The sequence below is a fragment of the Hypomesus nipponensis genome, chromosome 23 (genome assembly GCF_054491055.1).
Source record: "Hypomesus nipponensis isolate SF chromosome 23, ASM5449105v1, whole genome shotgun sequence".
Taxonomy (NCBI): domain Eukaryota; kingdom Metazoa; phylum Chordata; class Actinopteri; order Osmeriformes; family Osmeridae; genus Hypomesus; species Hypomesus nipponensis.
Genome location: NC_140383.1, coordinates 5,782,947 through 5,800,188, shown reverse-complemented (window position 1 = coordinate 5,800,188; position 17,242 = coordinate 5,782,947). Strand labels below are relative to the sequence as shown.

General features: G+C 43.6%; 2 protein-coding genes and 35 non-coding genes across 37 annotated transcripts in view; 2 read left to right on the top strand and 35 right to left on the bottom strand.

Annotated features, from left to right (window-relative positions):
- LOC146233793 (uncharacterized) overlaps nt 1–9,027 on the top strand; it is a 39,513-nt gene extending 30,486 nt beyond the window's left edge. Inside the window, exons 12-15 of the mRNA XM_084688321.1 lie at nt 8,145–8,241; nt 8,379–8,491; nt 8,579–8,704; nt 8,838–9,027. Of these exons, the coding sequence (XP_084544447.1) occupies nt 8,145–8,241; nt 8,379–8,491; nt 8,579–8,704; nt 8,838–8,852 (351 nt within the window). The 3' untranslated portion in view covers nt 8,853–9,027. The remainder of the gene's footprint in view (nt 1–8,144; nt 8,242–8,378; nt 8,492–8,578; nt 8,705–8,837) is intronic.
- trnat-cgu (transfer RNA threonine (anticodon CGU)) lies at nt 92–163 on the bottom strand. Its single transcript has one exon. It is a non-coding gene; the product is annotated as a tRNA-Thr (tRNA).
- On the bottom strand, nt 276–347 carry trnat-cgu (transfer RNA threonine (anticodon CGU)). Its single transcript has one exon. It is a non-coding gene; the product is annotated as a tRNA-Thr (tRNA).
- trnat-cgu (transfer RNA threonine (anticodon CGU)) lies at nt 643–714 on the bottom strand. The gene has a single exon. It is a non-coding gene; the product is annotated as a tRNA-Thr (tRNA).
- On the bottom strand, nt 820–891 carry trnat-cgu (transfer RNA threonine (anticodon CGU)). Its single transcript has one exon. It is a non-coding gene; the product is annotated as a tRNA-Thr (tRNA).
- trnat-cgu (transfer RNA threonine (anticodon CGU)) lies at nt 1,007–1,078 on the bottom strand. Its single transcript has one exon. It is a non-coding gene; the product is annotated as a tRNA-Thr (tRNA).
- trnat-cgu (transfer RNA threonine (anticodon CGU)) lies at nt 1,184–1,255 on the bottom strand. The gene has a single exon. It is a non-coding gene; the product is annotated as a tRNA-Thr (tRNA).
- On the bottom strand, nt 1,371–1,442 carry trnat-cgu (transfer RNA threonine (anticodon CGU)). Its single transcript has one exon. It is a non-coding gene; the product is annotated as a tRNA-Thr (tRNA).
- Nucleotides 1,555–1,626, bottom strand: trnat-cgu (transfer RNA threonine (anticodon CGU)). The gene has a single exon. It is a non-coding gene; the product is annotated as a tRNA-Thr (tRNA).
- trnat-cgu (transfer RNA threonine (anticodon CGU)) lies at nt 1,922–1,993 on the bottom strand. The gene has a single exon. It is a non-coding gene; the product is annotated as a tRNA-Thr (tRNA).
- On the bottom strand, nt 2,099–2,170 carry trnat-cgu (transfer RNA threonine (anticodon CGU)). The gene has a single exon. It is a non-coding gene; the product is annotated as a tRNA-Thr (tRNA).
- trnat-cgu (transfer RNA threonine (anticodon CGU)) lies at nt 2,286–2,357 on the bottom strand. The gene has a single exon. It is a non-coding gene; the product is annotated as a tRNA-Thr (tRNA).
- On the bottom strand, nt 2,463–2,534 carry trnat-cgu (transfer RNA threonine (anticodon CGU)). Its single transcript has one exon. It is a non-coding gene; the product is annotated as a tRNA-Thr (tRNA).
- Nucleotides 2,650–2,721, bottom strand: trnat-cgu (transfer RNA threonine (anticodon CGU)). The gene has a single exon. It is a non-coding gene; the product is annotated as a tRNA-Thr (tRNA).
- Nucleotides 2,834–2,905, bottom strand: trnat-cgu (transfer RNA threonine (anticodon CGU)). Its single transcript has one exon. It is a non-coding gene; the product is annotated as a tRNA-Thr (tRNA).
- trnat-cgu (transfer RNA threonine (anticodon CGU)) lies at nt 3,014–3,085 on the bottom strand. The gene has a single exon. It is a non-coding gene; the product is annotated as a tRNA-Thr (tRNA).
- trnat-cgu (transfer RNA threonine (anticodon CGU)) lies at nt 3,201–3,272 on the bottom strand. The gene has a single exon. It is a non-coding gene; the product is annotated as a tRNA-Thr (tRNA).
- Nucleotides 3,378–3,449, bottom strand: trnat-cgu (transfer RNA threonine (anticodon CGU)). Its single transcript has one exon. It is a non-coding gene; the product is annotated as a tRNA-Thr (tRNA).
- trnat-cgu (transfer RNA threonine (anticodon CGU)) lies at nt 3,565–3,636 on the bottom strand. The gene has a single exon. It is a non-coding gene; the product is annotated as a tRNA-Thr (tRNA).
- On the bottom strand, nt 3,749–3,820 carry trnat-cgu (transfer RNA threonine (anticodon CGU)). The gene has a single exon. It is a non-coding gene; the product is annotated as a tRNA-Thr (tRNA).
- trnat-cgu (transfer RNA threonine (anticodon CGU)) lies at nt 4,116–4,187 on the bottom strand. Its single transcript has one exon. It is a non-coding gene; the product is annotated as a tRNA-Thr (tRNA).
- Nucleotides 4,293–4,364, bottom strand: trnat-cgu (transfer RNA threonine (anticodon CGU)). Its single transcript has one exon. It is a non-coding gene; the product is annotated as a tRNA-Thr (tRNA).
- trnat-cgu (transfer RNA threonine (anticodon CGU)) lies at nt 4,480–4,551 on the bottom strand. Its single transcript has one exon. It is a non-coding gene; the product is annotated as a tRNA-Thr (tRNA).
- Nucleotides 4,657–4,728, bottom strand: trnat-cgu (transfer RNA threonine (anticodon CGU)). The gene has a single exon. It is a non-coding gene; the product is annotated as a tRNA-Thr (tRNA).
- trnat-cgu (transfer RNA threonine (anticodon CGU)) lies at nt 4,844–4,915 on the bottom strand. The gene has a single exon. It is a non-coding gene; the product is annotated as a tRNA-Thr (tRNA).
- Nucleotides 5,028–5,099, bottom strand: trnat-cgu (transfer RNA threonine (anticodon CGU)). The gene has a single exon. It is a non-coding gene; the product is annotated as a tRNA-Thr (tRNA).
- On the bottom strand, nt 5,208–5,279 carry trnat-cgu (transfer RNA threonine (anticodon CGU)). Its single transcript has one exon. It is a non-coding gene; the product is annotated as a tRNA-Thr (tRNA).
- Nucleotides 5,395–5,466, bottom strand: trnat-cgu (transfer RNA threonine (anticodon CGU)). The gene has a single exon. It is a non-coding gene; the product is annotated as a tRNA-Thr (tRNA).
- trnat-cgu (transfer RNA threonine (anticodon CGU)) lies at nt 5,572–5,643 on the bottom strand. Its single transcript has one exon. It is a non-coding gene; the product is annotated as a tRNA-Thr (tRNA).
- trnat-cgu (transfer RNA threonine (anticodon CGU)) lies at nt 5,759–5,830 on the bottom strand. Its single transcript has one exon. It is a non-coding gene; the product is annotated as a tRNA-Thr (tRNA).
- Nucleotides 5,936–6,007, bottom strand: trnat-cgu (transfer RNA threonine (anticodon CGU)). Its single transcript has one exon. It is a non-coding gene; the product is annotated as a tRNA-Thr (tRNA).
- trnat-cgu (transfer RNA threonine (anticodon CGU)) lies at nt 6,123–6,194 on the bottom strand. Its single transcript has one exon. It is a non-coding gene; the product is annotated as a tRNA-Thr (tRNA).
- On the bottom strand, nt 6,423–6,494 carry trnat-cgu (transfer RNA threonine (anticodon CGU)). The gene has a single exon. It is a non-coding gene; the product is annotated as a tRNA-Thr (tRNA).
- trnat-cgu (transfer RNA threonine (anticodon CGU)) lies at nt 6,610–6,681 on the bottom strand. The gene has a single exon. It is a non-coding gene; the product is annotated as a tRNA-Thr (tRNA).
- On the bottom strand, nt 7,653–7,724 carry trnat-cgu (transfer RNA threonine (anticodon CGU)). Its single transcript has one exon. It is a non-coding gene; the product is annotated as a tRNA-Thr (tRNA).
- trnat-cgu (transfer RNA threonine (anticodon CGU)) lies at nt 7,861–7,932 on the bottom strand. Its single transcript has one exon. It is a non-coding gene; the product is annotated as a tRNA-Thr (tRNA).
- Nucleotides 9,028–9,175: 148 nt separating the features above from the next.
- On the top strand, nt 9,176–17,021 carry lmln (leishmanolysin-like (metallopeptidase M8 family)). The gene is made up of 17 exons (XM_084688318.1): nt 9,176–9,540; nt 10,061–10,161; nt 10,300–10,330; nt 10,478–10,560; nt 10,765–10,882; nt 11,085–11,263; nt 11,507–11,612; nt 11,789–11,883; nt 12,232–12,349; nt 12,469–12,576; nt 12,699–12,775; nt 12,868–12,978; nt 13,083–13,215; nt 13,399–13,558; nt 13,745–13,875; nt 13,972–14,185; nt 14,314–17,021. Exons 1-17 carry the CDS (start codon nt 9,412–9,414, stop codon nt 14,412–14,414), a joined length of 1,995 nt encoding a protein of 664 aa, XP_084544444.1. The 5' UTR covers nt 9,176–9,411; the 3' UTR covers nt 14,415–17,021.
- The last annotated feature ends 221 nt before the right edge of the window (nt 17,022–17,242 follow it).

Sequence of the window (17,242 nt, the reverse complement as noted above, 5' to 3'; positions counted from 1 at the left end):
CTTTTCTCCCAGGAAAACCCTTTTCGACAAATGAGGAAGAGGTATTCACAAAACCAATCGGTTGTTTCAGTAATTGACAACTAAGAATTAAAGGCACGGATGGGGATTGAACCCATGATCTTCAGTTTACGAGACCGACACCTTGCCACTTGGCCACCATGCCCTGCAGCTCTAATAGGAATTTAGATTTTTCTTGCAGGAAACCATTTTCAACAAATGACACAACTACTCACTAAACCAGTCGGTTGTTTCAGTAACTGACAACTAAGATGTAAAGGCACGGATGGGGGTTGAACCCATGATCTTCGGTTTACGAGACCGACGCCTTGCCACTTGGCCACCATGCCCTTGCAGCTGTCAGAAACTTGGAGTGTTCTTGCTGGAAAAAACCCTTTTCAACAGATGACTCAGCTACTCACAAAACCTGGGTTCAGCAATTGACAACTACGAAAGGAAGGCACGGATGGGGGTTGAACCCATGATCTTCGGTTTACGAGACCTACGCCTTGCCTCTTGGCCACCATGCCCTGCAGCTCTATCAGAAATGTTGACTTTTCTCCCAGGAAAACCCTTTTCGACAAATGAGGAAGAGGTATTCACAAAACCAATCGGTTGTTTCAGTAATTGACAACTAAGAATTAAAGGCACGGATGGGGATTGAACCCATGATCTTCGGTTTACGAGACCGACACCTTGCCACTTGGCCACCATGCCTTGCAGCTGTCAGAAACTTGGAGTGTTCTTGCTGGAAAACCCTTTTCAACAGATGACTGAGCTACTCACAAAACCTGGGTTCAGCAATTGACAACTGCAAAAGGAAGGCACGGATGGGGGTTGAACCCATGATCTTCGGTTTACGAGACCGACGCCTTGCCACTTGGCCACCATGCCCTGCAGCTCTATCAGAAATGTTGACTTTTCTCCCAGGAAAACCCTTTTCGACAAATGAGGAAGAGGTATTCACAAAACCAATCGGTTGTTTCAGTAATTGACAACTAAGAATTTAAGGCACGGATGGGGATTGAACCCATGATCTTCGGTTTACGAGACCGACGCCTTGCCACTTGGCCACCATGCCTTGCAGCTGTCAGAAACTTGGAGTGTTCTTGCTGGAAAACCCTTTTCAACAGACGACTGAGCTACTCACAAAACCTGGGTTCAGCAATTGACAACTACGAAAGGAAGGCACGGATGGGGGTTGAACCCATGATCTTCTGTTTACGAGACCGACGCCTTGCCTCTTGGCCACCATGCCCTGCAGCTCTATCAGAAATGTTGACTTTTCTCCCAGGAAAACCCTTTTCGACAAATGAGGAAGAGGTATTCACAAAACCAATCGGTTGTTTCAGTAATTGACAACTAAGAATTAAAGGCACGGATGGGGATTGAACCCATGATCTTCAGTTTACGAGACCGACACCTTCCCACTTGGCCACCATGCCCTGCAGCTCTAATAGGAATTTAGATTTTTCTTGCAGGAAACCATTTTCAACAAATGACACAACTACTCACTAAACCAGTCGGTTGTTTCAGTAACTGACAACTAAGATGTAAAGGCACGGATGGGGGTTGAACCCATGATCTTCGGTTTACGAGACCGACGCCTTGCCACTTGGCCACCATGCCCTTGCAGCTGTCAGAAACTTGGAGTGTTCTTGCTGGAAAAAACCCTTTTCAACAGATGACTCAGCTACTCACAAAACCTGGGTTCAGAAATTGACAACTACGAAAGGAAGGCACGGATGGGGGTTGAACCCATGATCTTCGGTTTACGAGACCTACGCCTTGCCTCTTGGCCACCATGCCCTGCAGCTCTATCAGAAATGTTGACTTTTCTCCCAGGAAAACCCTTTTCGACAAATGAGGAAGAGGTATTCACAAAACCAATCGGTTGTTTCAGTAATTGACAACTAAGAATTAAAGGCACGGATGGGGATTGAACCCATGATCTTCGGTTTACGAGACCGACACCTTGCCACTTGGCCACCATGCCTTGCAGCTGTCAGAAACTTGGAGTGTTCTTGCTGGAAAACCCTTTTCAACAGATGACTGAGCTACTCACAAAACCTGGGTTCAGCAATTGACAACTGCAAAAGGAAGGCACGGATGGGGGTTGAACCCATGATCTTCGGTTTACGAGACCGACGCCTTGCCACTTGGCCACCATGCCCTGCAGCTCTATCAGAAATGTTGACTTTTCTCCCAGGAAAACCCTTTTCGACAAATGAGGAAGAGGTATTCACAAAACCAATCGGTTATTTCAGTAATTGACAACTAAGAATTTAAGGCACGGATGGGGATTGAACCCATGATCTTCGGTTTACGAGACCGACGCCTTGCCACTTGGCCACCATGCCTTGCAGCTGTCAGAAACTTGGAGTGTTCTTGCTGGAAAACCCTTTTCAACAGACGACTGAGCTACTCACAAAACCTGGGTTCAGCAATTGACAACTACGAAAGGAAGGCACGGATGGGGGTTGAACCCATGATCTTCTGTTTACGAGACCGACGCCTTGCCTCTTGGCCACCATGCCCTGCAGCTCTATCAGAAATGTTGACTTTTCTCCCAGGAAAACCCTTTTCGACAAATGAGGAAGAGGTATTCACAAAACCAATCGGTTGTTTCAGTAATTGACAACTAAGAATTAAAGGCACGGATGGGGATTGAACCCATGATCTTCAGTTTACGAGACCGACACCTTCCCACTTGGCCACCATGCCCTGCAGCTCTAATAGGAATTTAGATTTTTCTTGCAGGAAACCATTTTCAACAAATGACACAACTACTCACTAAACCAGTCGGTTGTTTCAGTAACTGACAACTAAGATGTAAAGGCACGGATGGGGGTTGAACCCATGATCTTTGGTTTACGAGACCGACGCCTTGCCACTTGGCCACCATGCCCTTGCAGCTGTCAGAAACTTGGAGTGTTCTTGCTGGAAAAAACCCTTTTCAACAGATGACTCAGCTTCTCACAAAACCTGGGTTCAGCAATTGACAACTACGAAAGGAAGGCACGGATGGGGGTTGAACCCATGATCTTCGGTTTACGAGACCGACGCCTTGCCTCTTGGCCACCATGCCCTGCAGCTCTATCAGAAATGTTGACTTTTCTCCCAGGAAAACCCTTTTCGACAAATGAGGAAGAGGTATTCACAAAACCAATCGGTTGTTTCAGTAATTGACAACTAAGAATTAAAGGCACGGATGGGGATTGAACCCATGATCTTCGGTTTACGAGACCGACACCTTGCCACTTGGCCACCATGCCTTGCAGCTGTCAGAAACTTGGAGTGTTCTTGCTGGAAAACCCTTTTCAACAGATGACTGAGCTGCTCACAAAACCTGGGTTCAGCAATTGACAACTACGAAAGGAAGGCACGGATGGGGGTTGAACCCATGATCTTCTGTTTACGAGACCGACGCCTTGCCTCTTGGCCACCATGCCCTGCAGCTCTATCAGAAATGTTGACTTTTCTCCCAGGAAAACCCTTTTCGACAAATGAGGAAGAGGTATTCACAAAACCAATCGGTTGTTTCAGTAATTGACAACTAAGAATTAAAGGCACGGATGGGGATTGAACCCATGATCTTCAGTTTACGAGACCGACACCTTGCCACTTGGCCACCATGCCCTGCAGCTCTAATAGGAATTTAGATTTTTCTTGCAGGAAACCATTTTCAACAAATGACACAACTACTCACTAAACCAGTCGGTTGTTTCAGTAACTGACAACTAAGATGTAAAGGCACGGATGGGGGTTGAACCCATGATCTTCGGTTTACGAGACCGACGCCTTGCCACTTGGCCACCATGCCCTTGCAGCTGTCAGAAACTTGGAGTGTTCTTGCTGGAAAAAACCCTTTTCAACAGATGACTCAGCTACTCACAAAACCTGGGTTCAGCAATTGACAACTACGAAAGGAAGGCACGGATGGGGGTTGAACCCATGATCTTCGGTTTACGAGACCTACGCCTTGCCTCTTGGCCACCATGCCCTGCAGCTCTATCAGAAATGTTGACTTTTCTCCCAGGAAAACCCTTTTCGACAAATGAGGAAGAGGTATTCACAAAACCAATCGGTTGTTTCAGTAATTGACAACTAAGAATTAAAGGCACGGATGGGGATTGAACCCATGATCTTCGGTTTACGAGACCGACACCTTGCCACTTGGCCACCATGCCTTGCAGCTGTCAGAAACTTGGAGTGTTCTTGCTGGAAAACCCTTTTCAACAGATGACTGAGCTACTCACAAAACCTGGGTTCAGCAATTGACAACTGCAAAAGGAAGGCACGGATGGGGGTTGAACCCATGATCTTCGGTTTACGAGACCGACGCCTTGCCACTTGGCCACCATGCCCTGCAGCTCTATCAGAAATGTTGACTTTTCTCCCAGGAAAACCCTTTTCGACAAATGAGGAAGAGGTATTCACAAAACCAATCGGTTGTTTCAGTAATTGACAACTAAGAATTTAAGGCACGGATGGGGATTGAACCCATGATCTTCGGTTTACGAGACCGACGCCTTGCCACTTGGCCACCATGCCTTGCAGCTGTCAGAAACTTGGAGTGTTCTTGCTGGAAAACCCTTTTCAACAGACGACTGAGCTACTCACAAAACCTGGGTTCAGCAATTGACAACTACGAAAGGAAGGCACGGATGGGGGTTGAACCCATGATCTTCTGTTTACGAGACCGACGCCTTGCCTCTTGGCCACCATGCCCTGCAGCTCTATCAGAAATGTTGACTTTTCTCCCAGGAAAACCCTTTTCGACAAATGAGGAAGAGGTATTCACAAAACCAATCGGTTGTTTCAGTAATTGACAACTAAGAATTAAAGGCACGGATGGGGATTGAACCCATGATCTTCAGTTTACGAGACCGACACCTTCCCACTTGGCCACCATGCCCTGCAGCTCTAATAGGAATTTAGATTTTTCTTGCAGGAAACCATTTTCAACAAATGACACAACTACTCACTAAACCAGTCGGTTGTTTCAGTAACTGACAACTAAGATGTAAAGGCACGGATGGGGGTTGAACCCATGATCTTCGGTTTACGAGACCGACGCCTTGCCACTTGGCCACCATGCCCTTGCAGCTGTCAGAAACTTGGAGTGTTCTTGCTGGAAAAAACCCTTTTCAACAGATGACTCAGCTTCTCACAAAACCTGGGTTCAGCAATTGACAACTACGAAAGGAAGGCACGGATGGGGGTTGAACCCATGATCTTCGGTTTACGAGACCGACGCCTTGCCTCTTGGCCACCATGCCCTGCAGCTCTATCAGAAATGTTGACTTTTCTCCCAGGAAAACCCTTTTCGACAAATGAGGAAGAGGTATTCACAAAACCAATCGGTTGTTTCAGTAATTGACAACTAAGAATTAAAGGCACGGATGGGGATTGAACCCATGATCTTCGGTTTACGAGACCGACACCTTGCCACTTGGCCACCATGCCTTGCAGCTGTCAGAAACTTGGAGTGTTCTTGCTGGAAAACCCTTTTCAACAGATGACTGAGCTACTCACAAAACCTGGGTTCAGCAATTGACAACTGCAAAAGGAAGGCACGGATGGGGGTTGAACCCATGATCTTCGGTTTACGAGACCGACGCCTTGCCACTTGGCCACCATGCCCTGCAGCTCTATCAGAAATGTTGACTTTTCTCCCAGGAAAACCCTTTTCGACAAATGAGGAAGAGGTATTCACAAAACCAATCGGTTGTTTCAGTAATTGACAACTAAGAATTTAAGGCACGGATGGGGATTGAACCCATGATCTTCGGTTTACGAGACCGACGCCTTGCCACTTGGCCACCATGCCTTGCAGCTGTCAGAAACTTGGAGTGTTCTTGCTGGAAAACCCTTTTCAACAGACGACTGAGCTACTCACAAAACCTGGGTTCAGCAATTGACAACTACGAAAGGAAGGCACGGATGGGGGTTGAACCCATGATCTTCTGTTTACGAGACCGACGCCTTGCCTCTTGGCCACCATGCCCTGCAGCTCTATCAGAAATGTTGACTTTTCTCCCAGGAAAACCCTTTTCGACAAATGAGGAAGAGGTATTCACAAAACCAATCGGTTGTTTCAGTAATTGACAACTAAGAATTAAAGGCACGGATGGGGATTGAACCCATGATCTTCAGTTTACGAGACCGACACCTTCCCACTTGGCCACCATGCCCTGCAGCTCTAATAGGAATTTAGATTTTTCTTGCAGGAAACCATTTTCAACAAATGACACAACTACTCACTAAACCAGTCGGTTGTTTCAGTAACTGACAACTAAGATGTAAAAAACCTTGCCTTGCAGCTGTCAGAAACTTGGAGTGTTCTTGCTGGAAAACCCTTTTCAACAGATGACTGAGCTACTCACAAAACCTGGGTTCAGCAATTGACAACTACGAAAGGAAGGCACGGATGGGGGTTGAACCCATGATCTTCGGTTTACGAGACCTACGCCTTGCCACTTGGCCACCATGCCCTGCAGCTCTATCAGAAATGTTGACTTTTCTCCCAGGAAAACCCTTTTCGACAAATGAGGAAGAGGTATTCACAAAACCAATCGGTTGTTTCAGTAATTGACAACTAAGAATTTAAGGCACGGATGGGGATTGAACCCATGATCTTCGGTTTACGAGACCGACGCCTTGCCACTTGGCCACCATGCCCCGCAGCTCCATCAGACATGTTTATATTACTCCCAGGAAAACCCTTTTCGACAAACAATGCAGAGCCACTCACAAAACCAACATGTGTTTTCAGCAATTGACAACTACGAAAGAAAGGCACGGATGGGGGTTTGTAGTGGAAAAAACATCACACTGCTGTAATTATGAAGTTGAAATGATTATAGATTATAAGATTGAGAATGAACCTCTTAATCACCTTTTTACTTTTACATGCTATATTATTGAAAACCAGATGCAAAGCTGTTGACTGATTAGTATTACCACTAAAACATAGAAGACATAGAGGCCAAATGTGGAAGACCAGATAGATAGAGTTTGAGAGCAACAGAGAGAAGTGTGTGTAGGCCTCTCCCATGAAAGACTACAAGGCCCAGATACAAGCGCCAGACATCAGGGGACATATTTATGTCCTTAAACTCTTTATGACCGTGCAGCTGGGCTGCAAAGCCCCACGTGGGCACTGGATGGGAGAAAGTTAGGGAAAGTCCATACTATGCAAATTCTGTGAAAATGGACCAACCGAGTATGAAAATGCATACATGAATCTGTGACCACATATAATGTACCAATGATAAAATAGCATAAAATAATGGAGGAAAAATATATAAGCAAATGTCCAGAGAAAAGTTGGAGTCAGACTCCGGGGTCTACTCGCGTTTGTTGGAATCAATCCTTTGTGTTAGATTCAAATAAACACTTTGCATCAAACTTTGCTGCCGTTTCCGTGCGGTTTTACTTTTTGATATTGGTTAAAAACTTAGACTATTTTTTCGACTACAGGTTGAACCCATGATCTTCGGTTTGCGAGACTGACGCCTTGCCACTTGGCCACCATGCCCTGCAGCTCTAATAGGAATTTAGTTTTTTTTTGCTGGAAACCCTTTTCAACAAATGACAAAGCTACTCACAAAACCAACCAGTTATTTCAGTAATTGACAACTTAGAATTAAAGGCACGGATGGGGGTTGAACCCATGATCTTTGGTTTACGAGACCAACGCCTTGCCACTTGGCCACCATGCCCTACAGCTCTCTCAGAAATGTTGACTTTTCCATCAGACATGTTTATATTACTCCCAGGAAAACCCTTTTCGACAAACAATGCAGAGCCACTCACAAAACCAACACGTGTTTTCAGCAATTGACAACTACGAAAGAAAGGCACGGATGGGGGTTGAACCCATGATCTTCGGTTTACGAGACCGATGCCTTGCCACTTGGCCACCATGCCATGCAGCTCTAAAAGAAATGTTGAATTTTCTCGCAGGAAAACCATTTTCATCAGATTAGGTTTTTGACCTTTGGTTTATGATAGACTGATGCTTTGCTACTTGGACCTCTGTTCTATAGACCACTTAGCTGCTCTTTGTAAAAGTGTAACAAAACAGTACATCCACCAAACTATCGAAACTTTTACTTATACGATTTCAAACGTGTTCTCAGGGAACAAAGGGTTATCGCGGTCCACCAGGGCCTCAAGGATTCATGGGGACGATGGGACTGCCAGGCACCACTGGGTCACCAGGTGCACCAGGACAAGGTTAGGTGCTTTCTTGGACCATAATGCTTATTGTGCTGTATTATGTCGCTGTTTGTTGCTGAAACATTTATTTTTATGTAAAATAATCATGATAATCGAGGCAATATAGGCGATTGGTTGTTTCTGTCTTCCTTTAGTGTATGCAATTCCAGGAATCAGAGGAGTGAGGGGTGAAAGTGGTCCTGAAGGCCATTGTAATTGTTCATTGCCTAAACAACTACCCAAACGTGAATATAAAAAGATCTCACTTGTAAGTATGAGAGTAATATGTCACAATACATTTCCCAACAGGAACCATCATTAGAAAATTGTGTTTACTTTACTAATTTACCCACAGATATACGTTGTGAGTAGTGAACATGAGATGTTGGAGTTTGAAAATGAGAATGTTATGGTCCTGAGGAAGGACACAGGCATGCTGTTTTTCTACTCAGCACCAGAGTGGATCAATGTTTTGGCTCAGGTAAACATTGCTATTAAAATACTGTCACAAACTCTTGTACAGTGCCCACTCTTTGCTAGAAAATAAAACCTCCAATTGGCATTTTATCTAAATACAGTTGTCTTACATTATTATATTGGATTTCATTATACAGGCGGTGGATCAGTGACTCCTGCTCTTCTGCCTCTCCGATGTTTTTCAAGTAGCTCATCTAAAACTGACGATTTCAGCAATATTATTCCTTTCCCTAAACTGCCTCTGAGTCTTAAACTATAATACGATTGCCTTGCTTGTCTGGCATACAATAAAGTGAACATGTTGCCCCCCCAAAAAACATTGACTGTTGCAATCAGTGACTGAAAAGAGGTTTCTGATATATAGGTATTTTCAACACCGTAAGTAGAAGGGAGGCAGCAACACGGGGGTTACTAAAAATCTGGCAACTCTGGGTCGACATCCTGGAGTTCCAGTTGCCTGGCTTTAGCTTCAGTCTGATCAGACTCTGGTCATAGGTAGCTAGGCTGTCAAGTAGCTTTGATTTGTGCAGTTGACGCAATGATCAAAATTCACATTGTCATCAATATTTGCAATCAGTAAATGATGCACAGAAGGCTGACTCATTCCCCAATTTATTAAGCATGTAGCTAGTTAGCTAGCAATGAAAGAACCAAGTGTCGAATCACGATTGGTGGCAGCGTCGCGCGCTCAGCAACTGTGGCTGACATACGATGGGGACGAGGTTGAGCTACTTTTGGATTCTTTTTGGGCCACTCAGTCGAATCGGCATATTGTCTCTGTTGTTCCTGTTTGTGCATAGTCACAGCACATGCAAGCATCAAGTCCCATCTCCGGCTGAGGTAAGTTTCAAGTGTTTTCATTACCGTGGCTCTCTATCCAGCTAGCCTAGCTAGCACTAGCTACCTTTTAAATCCAACTAGCCAGCTGCCGACTTTTCCGAATCACTGGATCAGCGGCTAATTAAGCTACCGTAGTTAGATAATTAATGCAGACAAGTTGTATGTAGCTAACTAGGTTACATCATTGGTCTCGTCTGTATTTAAAACGCTTAACTGTTTCTCCAGTTAAAATATTTGTTAATTTTAACAATAGCTGTCAAGCTACCTAACATGCGCTCACAAGGTTCTCTCAGTTTCACACTCTCACAACCTAGACGAGGTATTGTTTAGTTAGATACAAGTGCTGCTAGCTTTATCTTCTAGGTGCTCTGAGGTCGACAGACTGTCTTGCAAAGTGCTTATGTTGACGCCATGACCCACGCTCGTGCGACAAGATTTAATAAACTAACCGTTCAACCTTCTCGTCCATTACAGCTAGCTAGCTACTTATTCTAAGGTGTAACACGGTATCCTCTTGCAGGTTGTCCATAAAGTGCATCTGAGATCTGAGAGGTTGACTAAGAGAAGCTCGTCTGATCCACAGTTGAAAATTCAAATAATTTATGATTTCAGCGTAGACAAGTAAGTGTCAGTTAGATAATGACAACTGTTTTGTCTTAGTAATGATATGTTAACATAATAAATCTTATCAGCTCAGTTAAATGTGCGTATTCATGCTCCTTATCTAAACCTCTTATTATGTATGTATGTGTCTCTCAGTTTAGATGCAGATAAAAGAAGCCTTGTGAAGGTATGTTTTGTGTGCGTACTGTGGCTGAACTATGGCAGAAGGACATCAGTTGCACCCATATAACACACTACAAATGGTTTATTCGTTTTCTGCATTAGCCTACAGTTAACTTGGCAGATGTCAAACTGGTTTTCTTGTCACTTTTAGGATAAACTTTTTCCTCAAGCTATTGATTACCTCCAGAGAGCTTTTCAAGTGCGCCGGCAAGTGGGTCCAGTGTTATTGAGCAGGTAGTCATTCACTTCTTCTGTCAGTCCTTCATACATTAACAATAAGTATAAAATGCATTATACAAGCATAAAAATAATACATGATTGAGAGGTTAAAGATTCATATTTTGCTCTTCTCAAGATGATAATCAATAAATTAAGCCTACCACCAACACTGTTTAGCTGATTGTGGGTAGTGATGTCTGTCTTCATGTTCCTGTACAGACAATGTGCAACCAATCAGTATCTGCGGAAGAGAGATGACCCTCATCGCTACTGCCAGGGGTCGTGTGCTGAGGTCACAAAGTGCGGACCTGTCATCGTACCTGAGGATCATTTACAAGTGAGTTCCAGATATGATGCACTGCAATTTGCTTTCCCACATCAGTGCATATATAAGTGCCCGTTACAACTAACCAACAAGAGCAACAAGTCTCTCAATAAGAGTCATTGTGATCCTGGAGGAAACTTGCATCAAGTCCAGCCAAGCATTCCTAAGTGCCGTTGTACTCCCGTGTTGTCTAATACTAGTCTGTAAATCCCAGCAATGCAAGGTGTGCAGTGCAACAGGCAAGTCCTGTGGTCCCACAGGCCCAGCAGACGGACCTGGAGTGACGGGGTCTGACTTTGTCCTTTATGTGAGCGGGGTGACCACTGAGAGATGTGGTCAGGAGAACATTGTAGCCTACGCTGCCTACTGTCAGCTGGAGGCTGAGCTGGACAGGTAAGAGCCATCAGGCCTGGGATTGGGAGTGCCATAAGTGGCACACACCTCCAACCTTTAGCCCAATTTCTTACAATATCCATATTTTATTTAAGGTTTTATGTCAACATAAACGTACAAAAGTAAATGTCCTTTTTATTTTTATTAGTGAATAACATTTGGTTACTGGATCTGGATTTGTGACCCTAATGATTAAGTGAAAATCTAAATGTCCCTGTATCTCTCTCTCTCTGTGTTTCTCAGGCCAATTGCTGGGTACGCCAACCTGTGTCCTAACATGATCTCCCCCCAGCCTCAGGAGTTTGAGGGCATGTTGTCCACCGTTAAACATGAGATCATACATGCCCTGGTAAGTACTCTTTCTAAATTAAGGTATTTGAACAGTACCCACGTTACATATCGAAACTAGTTTAATTAATTCAGTCTACACCATGGGTCAACTGGGGCTAAATGGGAAGTTAAATGTAATTGAGAATGCTGTGTGCTGCGGTTCACTGGTGGATGTGCCCCTTGTCGATTCCACAGGGCTTTTCAGCGGGACTGTTTGCCTTCTATCATGATGACAATGGGAAACCCTTGACCCCAAGGTTTGCCAGTGGACTGCCAGCCTTCAACGAGACGTGAGAAATTTGATCATGACTTATTGACTGCTTGTTTGTCGTTTCAGTTGCACAGTTTTTCACCAAATTTGTAGGTAACTCGTTTTGTCACACTGCATTTGTGTCAGATATCAACCCTCTTAAAAATGACTAAATATGCTGTAGCTAAATGGACCATTTAATGAATGACAATGGTGGATGATGTGTTGATATGTTGGACTGTGTGTGTGTCGGTTAGTCTCACAGCCTCGCAGGATTTAATGGGAAATGTCAGTCGCCGTTGCTGCTCCCAGGACATTCCATTTTTCAGGAATTATTTTTGTTCCCCTAGAGAGAATTGTAAAACTTTTTCCCTCCACTGTGTGTTAGATTGGGGTTATACCAGTGGAGCAATGCAGTCATACGGAGGGTGACTCGTCTTTGGGACATCCGAAATGGGGAGATGGTTCGTCATGAAGTGCATGTGTTGGTGACCCCACGCGTTGTGGTAAGTGTGTGTTTGTAACATTCGATTTTTGTTGTTGTACGTTTTATGTACACAGTGTTTCGGTTTGTTGTGTACGATGTGTACTTTGTGTGTATCCTGATTCTGAGTGTTGTTCTAAGGAGGAGGCACGGAGCCATTTTGGGTGTCCCATTCTAGAAGGAATGGAGCTTGAGAACCAGGGGGGTATGGGGACAGAACTCAATCACTGGGAAAAGAGATTGCTGGAGGTGAGACCTCTCCGCCATTGTGAGTGAGGAGGACTGAGTGGAGATGTACTGGAAGAATGTATTAGTCTGAGGGATGGATTGTTGCGAATGCTGCTGTTTTCAACTGCCCGTGTTTTCACTAGAACGAAGCAATGACTGGATCTCACACTCAGAACCGGGTCTTCTCTAGAATTACCTTGGCCATCATGGAGGACACTGGGTAGGTCTGCTGTCTCCCTAGAAGAGAAAATGCTGGAATGCTAAATGCTTTTTTACTGTTGCTCATGTGTTTTATTGTGTGTGCGTGCTAAGCTGGTACAGAGCCAACTACAGCATGGCTGAGAGGCTGGACTGGGGCAGGGGGCTGGGCTGTGATTTCGTCATGAAGAGCTGCAAGTTCTGGATGGATAAACAGCGCCAGAGGCAAGTTGACTACCTCCTCAAACACACATGGGAGCACGCATACTGTCTTTGATAAGTTTGCGTCTGAAACAAGTTTAAACTGTTTTTTTCTGTGTGTACGCCAGTCGACATCCTGTGACGCCCTACTGTGACACGGTGCGAGCCACGCCCCTCAAGCTCACCTGTCGACAGGACCAGCTGGCTGTGGCTGTCTGCAACCTCCAGAAATACTCCCAGGATCTTCCCATGGACTACCAGGTAAAACCACACAGTGCACAAAGACACATACTACTGTTAACCAAAGTGTTGTGAAAGGTAAAAAATAAATATATATATATATATATATATATGTGTATGTATGTGTATATGTAATTTTGTTTTACTTATCCATATTTTCTGTATTCTTTCTTATCCGTTGCTGCCTCTGGTCTGTCTGGTTAGTACTTTGACCAGATCCCAGATGTCCCAGCTGGGGAACAGTCCTCTTACGGAGGTGCTGTGGAGATCGCTGACTACTGTCCCTTCAGCCAGGAGTTCAGGTGGCACCTCAGTGGGGAATACCAGCGCAACTCCCACTGCCGCATCCAGGAGAACCAACCCGGTCAGTAACCATCTGGTCCACCTGTCTCTTGTAACCCTTGTCTGTCTGTCTACCTGGGGATTTTTTTTTGTGGCTCTTATTCTGTTTTTTTTCTTTTTTTTTTTTTTTCTGTGGTTATCTATAAACTTACTGCTTTGCCCTTTTTCCTGTTGTTGAGCTGCTCCTGCCTTGTTTGTTTGTTTTTAGACTGGTGGAGGAACTACGGTGCGGAGCAATACGGGCCTGATTCTGTGTGTGTGTACCAGAGAAGAGCCTTCATCATGGAGCAGTGCACTCGCACCATGACCCATCCTGACTGGGGCAGCGGTTGTTACAAGGTCCAACCTTAACAAAGACTTTGCATCTCCTAACCCCATCTGCCGACCATGTAAACCTGGACGTCTAACAACACGTGTGTCTGTTTTGTGTTTCAGATGTCGTGTTCAAGCCTGGGGCTGATTTTGTGGGTTCAAGACATGCCCTTCCAGTGTGTCCGTAAAGGTCAGGTGCTCAGTGTTAGCGTGCTCATCAACGATTGGGTCTACAACGGCGAGCTAATCTGTCCGGCCTGCTCAGATTTCTGCCCTAATTGTTTACTCCCACACCAGTTCCCGCCTCTCAATACCACCACCAGGACACTTCCTATTGGTCAGTCCACCCCTCCTCTTTGTCATCCATGCTGCAGTCTATCTCATACACACCTACACGCATACAGACTGAATGAACTGCAGATGATGGTGAGCTGTGTAGTAAAATGGTGTCATCCTTTCTTCCAGACCCTTGCTCCAGTTCTTCCAGCCTGGTGGTGACTCTCTGGCTGCTATTGTTGAACCTGGTCCCTCTCCTGGCTGGCTTCATCCTCTGTGTGTGGAACTGACCCAACAGAGTATGAGTGGAACTTAAATGCCAGCTGCATGTGTGGGGAACATGCTGTGCATCCTGGTAGTTTTCAAGAAGAGGATTAGTTCAGGAAGGTTCCACAAAAGGCTCACGACTACCTCAGTTGGCCCCCACAACTGTTCTGTGCTTGGGGGAATATCACCACCCTGGCTACTGGCCTCTCAACATCAGGCAACTAACTGCAGGTGGAGGACATGGAACAAGAGGAGTGCAACAGGATCAGGTGGTCACGTACACTTTTGAAACTTTTGTTTCCTTTTATCTTTTGACTTACTTTGGTCCCCATTTCTTGAGAATCGCATCACTTGTACAAGTCAGGGAAATTTGTAATACTTTGTCATCAGAGTGCAGTGTAGCGGATCAGTAATAATCCAAACCCCAGACCATATATGTCCTTATTTTGGACATTAACATACTGTAGCATTCTTTCTAAAGTGTTAAAACTAAGTTGGAAAATTCTGCACTCCTGTTCAATTGCAAACTAGTACAAACATCTTTGTAAATTATTTTTGACTTTATCTTGTGTTGGTGGCTTTGAATGTGTGTGAAGGCACCATTTTAATGTGGAGATTCATGAGATTCACCCAAGCCTCAGATTTTTGCAATTGCACAGAGGTGTAGGGACTTGAGAGGATGAAGCAACTAATCTAAACTTGCCATGGCTGAAACTGGCCTTCCCAGAGAGATGGAACAGAAGGTTTCCCATCCTTGCCTCTATCAGAGAAATACAAGCCATTGATGTTTATTTAATGAACCAACAATGTGCCCGTCTGGACATTTAAATCAGAAGCCATACTCCCTAAACAGAAGACCCTGATGAAGATGATGATGATAATGATAAAGGAGACTCCTCCCTTCCTACCCCGGTTTTAAGAAATTAAAATTTGTGTGTTTTAATATGGTGTAGTCTAGACCGTCCCTGTGCTCCATGCAGTATGCATCATGATGCAGTATTCACCTTCCTTACAGATCACTGTGTGAACATGTAGCCTAGCCAACCCGTGCAGACTATAACAGCCCTTAGGGCTCTTTGGTGGACAGGGGATACAAAAACAACCCTAACAGCAACATTACAATCTAACAGACGGTGCTTGATGTTGATGGTAAACCCTGTAATACTGAGATGTTTTTTTAAGGGATTTGAGTTGAGAAAAATGTGTTTATAGTACAAATTAATATATTATTGAAGAAAAGAATCTTTCTGATGATGCTAAAATGTTAATGTATAGTTATTTAATTTGTTTTTGTTGTTCATGTTGGCTAATACAGCTCTGTGCTAATATGTAAAAATGGACTGTGAAGTTTGAAGCCTTCAAGTCACATGCAGTCAGCCAGAGAATATGATCAAATAAGCTTGACAACAGTAGTACTTCCGGTGAGTGTGTGTGTGTGTACGTACCAGAGTAACTACAATGATTTACATCTGGTGAGAGTGTAAACTGGGATCAAATAATGTATTTTTATTTGCCATTGATACCCCTTTCCTTGTTAGTGTGTTCATGCTGTTACAGGGGCATTATTCCATGGTAACGTTGGCTTTGAAGTATCTAAAGCTGAGTACATACTAGTGTCTCTGGTGTACTCTCAGGGGGGGGTCAGTTGCGTGTACAGGCTCACTGAAGGCAACGACAAAAACCATCAGCATAACCTGGTGTTTGCTCACCATAGTGTAAGTTTGGGCACTACGTTTGTACACAGTGTAACTTTAACTTTAATACTTGGTGTTTGATGTTTTACTGTCTGTATTTATTTAGTATTGATCTGTAACAGGACCTGATATTAACCCATGTAGACATTGTGTGTTCTTATTCCATATGGTTATTTTATTTTAGATCTTTTAGTCTCTGACATGCACTGCAAGTGACAGCTTTTGACAATTTTAGGGTATAATGTCCCTTTAAGTACACAGAGATCTGTTAGATATTGTAACATGTAAAGACTAAGGTATTTATTATCTAAGTGCAGCTAAAGATATCCCAATTATCTACAAATTATTTTCTATAGTGTTTGCACTAAATAAGTACAATTGGCCTTAATGATATGAAAGATGGTTGATTATCCTTCCCTGTGGTGATGTTTTTTGTTTATTTCTGGAAACATTCAAGGGTTTAATTATTTTGTAAGTTTTGGATGGATTATCATGGTGTACTGTCAAAAGATCCTTCTAAAATATAATGTAGTACACAAGCATACTGCACTAAATTGTCATTGGTTTATACAGCCTGTAGAGGGCGCTAACAAATCAAAAGTTCATTTTAGTCATCCATTGATCATGATGCTACAGATTAATAACAAATAATTTTGAAATATTTGATTGGTATGTGATTAAAATACATGGTAAATCAGAACTAACAAAGCAAACATTTCATTAATGTACAGAGACCAAAGATGTTTCTATGCAGAAATACATCATTTCTTATTTTGCTCATAGTCCAGGAAAACAAGTTTAATTGATACACTACATATGTATTTGTTTTATATCTCAAGTATGTTCATTTTCCCAAAAAAAAAAGGGCTGCTTTTTAAGACAAAAAAATAAGAAAGAAATACTGGTGCATCAAAATAAACCATATCTGAGACTTGAGTGTCTTTGTTTTTTTCCTGTTCTCTTCTGACTGTTCTCTTCTGACAGATAAGTGTTTTTGAATGTTGAGCTTACTAATGTACCATCTAAGAACACAAAGGGATACACAAAGTTGACAAAATTGCAGTAAAGATACATATACTATCAGACCTTATATATAAAGCTGATTTATACTACATTTATGGCACCAGTTTAGAATCACTTAGGATTATCTACGGCAC

What these genes read in the sequence shown, in the direction of transcription:
- lmln (XM_084688318.1), top strand. Translation starts at nt 9,412, where the DNA reads ATGGGGACGAGGTTGAGCTACTTTTGGATTCTTTTTGGGCCACTCAGT. An exon ending in AAGTCCCATCTCCGGCTGAG is followed by an intron (nt 9,541 to 10,060) that starts GTAAGTTTCAAG and finishes ATCCTCTTGCAG; the next exon opens with GTTGTCCATAAAGTGCATCT. An exon ending in ATGAGATCATACATGCCCTG is followed by an intron (nt 11,613 to 11,788) that starts GTAAGTACTCTT and finishes TCGATTCCACAG; the next exon opens with GGCTTTTCAGCGGGACTGTT.